At 52.1% G+C, this 8,530-nt stretch overlaps 1 protein-coding gene across 3 annotated transcripts in view; it reads left to right on the top strand.

Moving 5' to 3' along the window:
* Window positions 1-1,042: 1,042 nt before the first annotated feature.
* Window positions 1,043-8,530, top strand: part of PODNL1 (podocan like 1) — a 35,661-nt gene continuing 28,173 nt past the window's right edge. For 2 of the 3 annotated variants that reach the window (XM_055003142.1, XM_055003140.1), the window contains exons 1-4: window positions 1,043-1,500; window positions 5,169-5,423; window positions 6,606-6,699; window positions 7,187-7,311. In XM_055003142.1, the coding sequence (XP_054859117.1) occupies window positions 1,498-1,500; window positions 5,169-5,423; window positions 6,606-6,699; window positions 7,187-7,311 (477 nt within the window). In that variant the 5' untranslated portion in view covers window positions 1,043-1,497. The remainder of the gene's footprint in view (window positions 1,501-5,168; window positions 5,424-6,605; window positions 6,700-7,186; window positions 7,312-8,530) is intronic. The other variant, XM_055003141.1, reaches the window with a different exon arrangement.

Here is an 8,530-nt window from a genome sequence, read left to right as displayed (position 1 = left end):
AAGAAAAAGGTCTCCCAATAAGCAATTAACAATGAGAAACAGGAGTCAATGTGTTAATACAATGCCAAAGTGCAAAGTGCAAAGCATAACCAACAGTCAATAGCTCATAAATAGTAACAGTCTGTAATTAATAAATAGTATACATCCCATTCATAAATCACATCTGTATAAACATAGCAACACTAGACATATACACATCCACAGATAATTTGCTTATTGGGAGACCTTTTTGTTTTTGGTTACACACTGTACTGTCAATTGCTGATTTTATATTTACGCTGCCAAGTTTTATTGTTGTATATTTTATACTGTTGTGATCTGCTCTGAGCCTGCTTGTGGGGAGAGCGGAATACAAATTTAATCAATCAATCAATCAATCAATCAATCAATCAATGTATTAAATATGACCATTCTGATTTTCCAGAGAGGCCTTTCAAGCACCTCCCCAACTGGCACAAAGCCAAAATCCTTTCCTAGAGGCTTATAGGACCTACTGGCCAAAACACAAGGAACCATTTGAATGCAAGAAATAACCCCACAGGTGTTTTTATCCTACCCATCCAAAGAGGACCCTGATTGAACCACATAACACCCCTGCGAGGTAGGTCGGCCAAGACAAGGATTGGCCCAAGTTTTGTCACTGGATAGGAATAGGAACCCAGGGCTCTCCAGCCCAAAGCCAAGCCTCTGACCAGCGTATACTGACTCAGCCTTCCAGCCATGTTTATTGATGCTGCCTACTCCCTTAAATCACTTTACACCAACCTGAAGCCTGGTTAGTGGGTGGATGGCATATGGGGGTGCTGGCCAGACATTCCCCCGAAATTACAACTAATCTCCAGGCCTCAGCGATCACCCCCAAGTTCTGCTTTGGGGGTAGAGTGCAGGACATTATAATTGGGGATGTACTAAAAGGAATGACAGGATTGCCCAATGAAAATAATGGGAGAGGCTTGACTTATAACTGGCCTCCCTCCCTAACCCCGCCCTCTTCAGGCTCCACTCCCAAAGCTCCAGGAATTTCTCAACTTGGAGCTGGCAACGCCAGAAGGCACTCTGCTCGTGCTCAGGGGCTCGAGCGTTCTCTCGGGAACCCGCCGGCCCCATTGGGTCTTGGGCTGAAGCCAGGCAGGGACCAAGGGCTGCCGAGGTGGGCCGGCCGAGCGCCAAGAGAGCGCCTTTGCGCCGCGCACCCGCGCGGGGGGAAACAGCCCAGAGGCGGCGAGGAGGCGCTGCGGGTCCCCCGGGAGCCGGCCGGGCCTGGCTGCCATTCCATCGGCCTCCCTCGGCGGAGGAGCATTATGCAATCCCCCCTCCCCGTCTCCTTCCCGGCTGCGAGGGGATGGCAAAGGCGGCGAGCGAGAGGCGCCGTCCCGCCGCCGCCAGCCCAGTCCCCGCGCGCTCTCGGGCCGGCTCAGCGCAGGGCTGGCGGCCGGCGCGCCTCCGGGTCCCGCGGGCCGTCCGGGAGCTCCTCCGGCGGAGAGGCGGCGCCCAGCGATGGTGAGCCGGAGGCGCCTGCGGGGGGCGGGCGGGCGCGCCGCGGACTCCGGGGGGCTGCCAGGCGGCTCCGCCGGACCCCTCGCCCTCGGGCGTCCCGGGCGTGCGGGCGGGTCCGGAGGGCAGCACCGCGTTCGGGAATGGAGCGGGCCGGGAGCGGGGCAGGCGGCGGGCTGGGAAGGGGCGCCGTGCCCCGACCGCCCCTCGCGGGGCTCCCGGATCTTTCGCAGCGGCGCCTTTGCAGGTGCAGGGAAAACTCAGCCTCGCGTGGAGCGTCTGCAAGCGCAGAGACCGGGCGCGGGGGCGGGGGGGGGGATAGTGTCCCAACCCCCCTTTTCTAAATATAAATGGGAAAACAAACAAAACGGGCAATTCAGAATTTGGCACAGGGGCAGCTTCCCTTCCCTCCCTCCCTTCAGATCCGGATCCAGTAGAACATTAAAGACCTACTCGATTTCCAGACATGAGCTGTCGAGGCAAAAGCTCATACCTTGGAAATCGAGTTGGTCTATTGGACTCAGATCTTGCTCTTCGACGGCAGACAACCAATGCGGATACCCCCCTGAAACTATTTGGTGGGTAGTTTGGTGTGGTGGTTGAGTGGCAGGACTCTAATATGGAGGACCGGGTTTGATTCCCCACGCCTCCACTTGAAGACAGCTGGGTGACCTTGAGTCAGTCACAGCTTCTAGCTCTCTCAGCCCCACCCACCTCACAGGGAGATTGTCATGAGGATAACAACAACACACTTTGTAAGTCACTCTGAGTGGGTGTTAAGTTGTTCTGAAGTTGTCCTGTATATAAATTGAATGTTGTTGTTTATAGAATGCTTTTCTGGCTGGGACTTAAGGCAGGTTACACAGTTCCATCATTCTGTTTGGAAGAGGAATGCTCAGGCCAGTTGCAGGTCTCTTGCTGCCCTAACCAAGGCACAGTCATCCCCTCCTGGGCATGTGTGGCTGGCACTGGCTGGTGATGCCACTCTACTGCTGATGGTGGGAGTGATCTAAGCCCCTGCAGGGCATCTCGGCTCTCCCAGGCAGTCATTTGATCGCCAGCCCTGGGGATTAGGAGGAGAGGTGCCCACTTAGTCGTTTCCTCCCCTAGAGCTAGCTTTTAGCCCCCCCCCCCAATCCATTTACTGGAAGGCAGAACTCCTAACAGAATTCAAACCTGACCCAAACATGCCAGTGAAACAGAACCTGTGTTCATTGCTTTGTCCCTTAACAGGCGATCCACATCTGCTTCAGAGTCCCCATGCTTCCCCCACAACCCTGCCTCTATCTCCCCTTCCTCTCCTCAAATGCCCCCATCCACACTTGCCCCCATTAATTTCTTTGCTTTTCATGCTAGCAACATACACCATCCTCTGTTGGGTTCAGAATGGTGGCAGTGCAAGGGAGCAATTCAGGAGCACTAAAACACATGAGGATAAGCTGAACTGACCTCTCCCAAAGGCAGATGTGGCCTTCATTTGAAAACCAGTGTCATGTAGCACAATGGTTAAGTGGTTTGGCTGCGAATCGGCACTCTACTGGTTTGAATCCCACTCTTGCCATGAGCTCAGTAGGTGCCCTTGGGTAAGCCACTCCTTTCAGCTCCCCAGCTGCGTTGTGGGGATAATAATAACACTAAGTTGTTCACCGCTCTGAGTGAGGCACTAATCTGTCCAGAAGAGCGGTATATAGGTGCAGTTATTATTATGTAGTAGAGCACTAGACGCCATCCGGAGAGACCCTTTTTCAAATCCTCACTTGCTGGGCAACGTATTGAGTGCTCCTAAGCCGGTCATTATCTCTTGGCCCAATCTACTTTGCAGGGTTGCTGGGTAGATAAAAGGGAGGCAGAGACAGCCATATGCAGTGGCTAGAGCTCCTTTGGAGGAAGGGTGGGATAAAAATGTAATTGGTAGCTATTATATTGGACAATAGTTGGACTGTTATAATCCGCTTTATGTGGGGCTGCCCTTGAACATGATGTGCTAATGCAAAAAGTGGCATTTTGTTTACTGGCTGGAGTTATCATAATTCACATGTTATGCCAGTGTTAAACTGATTGCATCAGTTGCCCTTTTTTTCTGTGTCCAGTTCAAGGTGTTGCTTGTGACCTGTACAGGTCTTCATGGCCTAGAATCCAAGTGTCTTCCCACGACCGCCTCTCTCAAAGTATATTCTTGGCGATAGCTTCGCATATCAGGCCACGGTCTTCTCTGAGTGCCCGCTTGTCCTGAGATCCACATCTCCTGGCTCCTGGGTGGTAGAACAACCTTCCGATATGAGTCAGAGAAGCCCCAGCGCTTTTAGCACCTGGGCAGCAATACAAGAGTGAAAGATTTAGATGGTCTCTCAAAAGGTTTTCTGGTAGTCAGACGTCATCTTAACTTGTGTGGTACATTGTAGCTCTCTTGGAGTCCTTGTTCAAAGAAAAATTGGCTAAGACCATCTCCAAAGTGAAACAGAAATTAAACCCAGAAATAAAGCCAGCTTTTGCCCCAGTAGTTTGCAACCCAAAACGAATGTGCCAACAGTCTCCTGAGTTTTGGAAGAGAAGTTTGGCTCGTGGGCTCACTCGGTGGGGTCAGTTCCCAGTTCTCCCCCGGCCACTCTGCAGTCCAAGCAGAAACACACGGCAGCGTGCCCTGATGGTGTTGGGGCTGATTCCTTTTTTATCTTTTTTCCCAGGGAACTTGTGCAGTAGGTTGGGTGGAGAGAGGTGACTGGCCCCAGCGAACTCTGAGGCTGAGCGGATTTTGACCTCCACTCTCCCTTCCGTCACTAAGGGCTCTGCTGTGTGGCTGCTGCAGACTGATTTTAGGCCCTGTTCAAGGAGGCAGAACGAGAGGCAGGGAGACGTGGGCCGCAGGGCAAAAATAACCCACCAGGATGTTCACTGATGTTAACAGAAGCAGCTCGAAAGCTCACCGTGGCTCGCAAAGGAGAATGCCCACATGGCTTCTCTCTTGTGTGAATGAAGGGGAAAGAGTGCTATTTAGATTTCCCACTGTAGGCACCAACATATTCTGGCCTGGTCCTGAATGGGAGATGCCAGAATGGAGGGGGAAGGGCACAAAAGGTCCAGACATGTCAAGGCAGAAGCGGGCTGTTGAATACCTCCTTGTCTCTCAGCATTCTCTTCCACATATGCAAGACACCACATCCTGCCTCTTGGTTGGCCCCTTTTGGTTTTTAATTTCTTTCTGAAATGTACCCTTACGGGACTCTCAAAATGCTTTCATTCTCATGCCAGGCCAATAAAGACAATGGGCTTGGGAGCAAACGCACAGCTTGTGTTAGCAGCCCCTCGCCAGCCTGCGGACACGTCTAACATCCACAGAATTTTGCACAAAAATTTGCATACACACAGCGTTTTATGCCCTCCCTGCCCTGTATTGCTTCCATAACTTCCCTGTTCAACATCCTCATTTGCTTAACATCCCCTGGAAGAGACAAGCCCCTCCTTGTGCCTTGGAGTCCCCCCGCAATCAATGAGACGTCTCAGGACTCGTAAGAAGAGGTTGTGTGTTTCCTGAAGAATGAGGCTGGGGCAGAGGAGGGGAGGGGGCTTCCTGCCTTGCCCAGCAAATTAGACAGGGGAAGCATTGAGAGAAAACCCTGGGATTTTGGTGCATAGAGCCCCCATTGACTAACCCCCTTGGCCTGTGCCCTCATCAGCCGTGCAGTAGCTGCCTTCTCCTGCTGCTGCTGCTGCTGCTGAGCTTCCCAGGTGGCTTCCCGCTCGAGAGCCAGGAGGACGACGACCTGCCACTGCTGATGCCGCAGCTCCCAGCGGGCACCCCGGCCTGGAGTGTGCCTGGCTGCCCAGCCAACTGCACCTGCCCGGTAGATGAGACAGTGGACTGTGGTGGCCTCGACCTGCATGTCTTCCCCAGCAATCTCTCCAAGAGCATCCAGCATCTCTCGCTGCAGGTGATGAAAGCCCAGCAGGAGGGGGGTGGCTGCTGAGCCTGACTTGAGTTGGGGGTGGAGAGTCAAGAGCGGCGTGGCAAAGCCCTGGAATCACCCTGCAGGCCCCACCCACCCTGGGGCTGCTGCCTTCTTGGCTGCAGTTGCAAGCAGACCGAGTTCACTGGCTTTCCCCAATCAAACTGGAGCCCAAGAGCAGTTCTCTGGAATTGCTCCCTCTATGCTCGTTCCCTCGCACAGCATCCAAGCCCCGTCTTGAACTTCGAGGCTGCAGGCAGAGCTCCTCCTAAGGAAGCCACATGGCAGCAGAAAATTTTACACACTTGAGTTACAGTGTGGCAGAAAGGTTGGTGGTGCACCGCCAGACTACGCATGCCAGCCCCCTGTGGTGTGAAATAGTAGCTGTAAAAAATTGCAGGCTGCCCTACGAAGGTCACGGAAGTGGATTTCACGGCAGTGTTCCGAAGTCATAAAAGAGCCCTGCCGGATCAGACCAGTAATCCCTCTAGTCCAGCACCCTGCCTCACACCATTTCCCCTGGAAGGGGCCACAACAGAGCAGAGGCTAAGACACTGGGTTTGAAAGGTTGACTGTCCCTGAATGTGGAGGTTCCCTTTAGTCACCATGGCTAACAGCCTCAGAGGGATCTCTCCTCCATGAACCTGTCTAATCCCCTTTTAAAGCTGACTGTGTTTATGGCCACCACTACATCTTCCGGCAGCAAATTCCCCATTTGAATCACTGTGACAGACAGACAGAAGCATTCATTGTATGAGGCCATAGGCCTTTGCAAGTTAAAAGCATTTACAGCTCAAGAATTTTAAAACGTCTGAAATTACATCCATCTCTAGACATTCACATTCAGACTTGAAGATTACATTTCATCTGGCAGTTGTCTTAAGAAACACATTTTCTCTAATTTTCCTAGCAGCTGAAGCAAAAAGTGCCATCTTGTTGGAAACAAGGGAATCTACGTCTGACAGCATAAATTCTAGTTTGTCAGAATTGGAAAAGGAATATAGGCTCTCAAATGTCTAACTTAAAGAAATATTTCTTTAAGTAAGTCCCAATAACACCCTGGTTTATAAAATCCATTTTGACCAAACCCCGGTTAATGTGATGTCTGAATCCAGCCCCTGGAAGCTCCTTCTCTGACCCCCGCCCCCATTGGTTTTCCTTCCACAGAATAATCGGCTTTACGAATTGCCTTACAATGAGCTATCCCGACTGGCTCACCTGAGGACCCTCAATCTTCACAACAACCACATTACCTCGGAGGGTGAGCTGCGAACCCGGGGAGAAGGGGATGCCCTGGTGTTCCAAGGGGGGCAGCATTGCAAGGGGCTCCCGCAAGTGTCACCATTTCCAATTGGGCCCAAAATTCTAGCGCCCATTTAGAAAACTGCAGAGTTGCCTTCAGCCACAGGTGCAGGTTTGGGACTTTCACTGCAATTTGGCCAGAATGATTGTGCCAGAGGTGAAAGGGGTTGTTAAACTAGCGATGCAACTCAAAACCAAACGCATGGCTCAGCAGGAGTCTATCAAAGAATCCTGGCTGCTTCGTGGGCATGATCCCTAATGGGCAGAGGCAGTTCTTGACCTTTATGGTGTGCCTTGCTTGGGGCAGGCAAAATAGGCTGAGGCTCAGCAAGACTCCCAACTGCCTTATTCATAGAATCATGGGGTTGGAAGGTACCCCAGGGTCATCTAGTCCAACCCCTGCACAATGTGGGACATTCACAACTACCTCCGCTCCACACCCCCAGTGACCCCTGCTGCATGTCCAGAAGATGGCAGAATCTATTCTAGTGTGTCCTGTTTTAAAGGTCTCCCAGATGAAGCTTTTGAGTCCTTGCAGGCGCTACAGTATATCTACCTGGCTAATAATCAGGTGAGTGTGTTTAGGGTTGGGGCTGGCTCCTGCTTTGGCCTTCCAAGCCCCACCCCCCATGATGGTGCTTAATCTTCTCATAAAGAGAGGCTTCAACTGCAGTTGTCCTCTCCTGCTCTCTCGGGGGCGGGGTCCTGCTTTGCATGGATTCCCCGGCTGGGTTCATACAGCAGCAGGAAGGCTGCCATTCCCCACAAGTTCAGCCCTTGCTTAAACCTGTAGAGGATTCTCATTCCCTGACCAAGGGAGCTTCGACTCTCAGAGTTCATACTTTGGAAATCTAGTTGGCCTCTAAGGTGCCACTGGGCCTGCATCTTGCTCTTCTGCTACAGACCAACAGAGCTACCCACCTGGAACCAGCATTGCCTTCAGCTGCTGTTATTTATTTATAGGCCACCTTTCTTGCTGAGACTCAGAGTGTGAGTTTGTACAATCCGTTTCCAAGATGTTTCAATAAACATGTAATAGGGTATATACATGCAAATCTGCAAAGATTTAAAAACCAGCAGGAATCCAATACAGAGTTGAAGAAATGCTGAAACATCATTCAGAATGACAGGGGATGGTGTACCTGTTGGCGTAAGCAGAACAATCAAAGAGTGGGACTTTGGCGCATGTGCCAGTGAGGAGTATGTCTATAAAGCCAGCCTCTTCCCCCCACAGAGAGTTCCAAGCTAGTCATCTCCATGCTTGTGCTGAGAAGTGGGGCTCAAGTCTGGGCTGTGTTAGGCAGGCTTGACTTAAGCAGCAGGGCTGGATCCAGATTTAGGAGGGTCCTGCCACCAGCCCACCTCTCATGCCTCCTTTGCCACCTGCTGACCCACCTGCATGCACATCCGCCCCTCACTTCCTCATGAGCCTTTTGACCATCTGCACTCACAGAGCCAAGCTACGCCTGACACAGGTTGGACACTTGTCAGCGTCCCTCAAGTTTTGATGGGAAATGTAGGCATCCTGGTCTTGCAGCTTATAGAAGTTTACAGAGCGGCGGTCGGGAGGGGAGTGCAGGCGTCGGGCTGTTGCTGGGCGCCCCCCTTCCCCTCCGCTATGTGTGTGTGTGTGGGGGGGCGTTCTGTAAACTGTAATTAAATGGAGAGCCAAGCTGTGAGACCAGGACGCCTACATTTCCCATCAAAACTTGAGGGAAGCTGACAAGTGTCCAACCTGTGTCAGGCATCACTTGTAGCTTGGCTCTCAGATGCCTGCACCACCCACTTGA

This window comes from Eublepharis macularius, chromosome 19 (genome assembly GCF_028583425.1).
Source record: "Eublepharis macularius isolate TG4126 chromosome 19, MPM_Emac_v1.0, whole genome shotgun sequence".
Classification (NCBI taxonomy): domain Eukaryota; kingdom Metazoa; phylum Chordata; class Lepidosauria; order Squamata; family Eublepharidae; genus Eublepharis; species Eublepharis macularius.
Note: the sequence above shows the minus strand (reverse complement) of the source record. Positions and strands in the feature narration are given on the sequence as shown.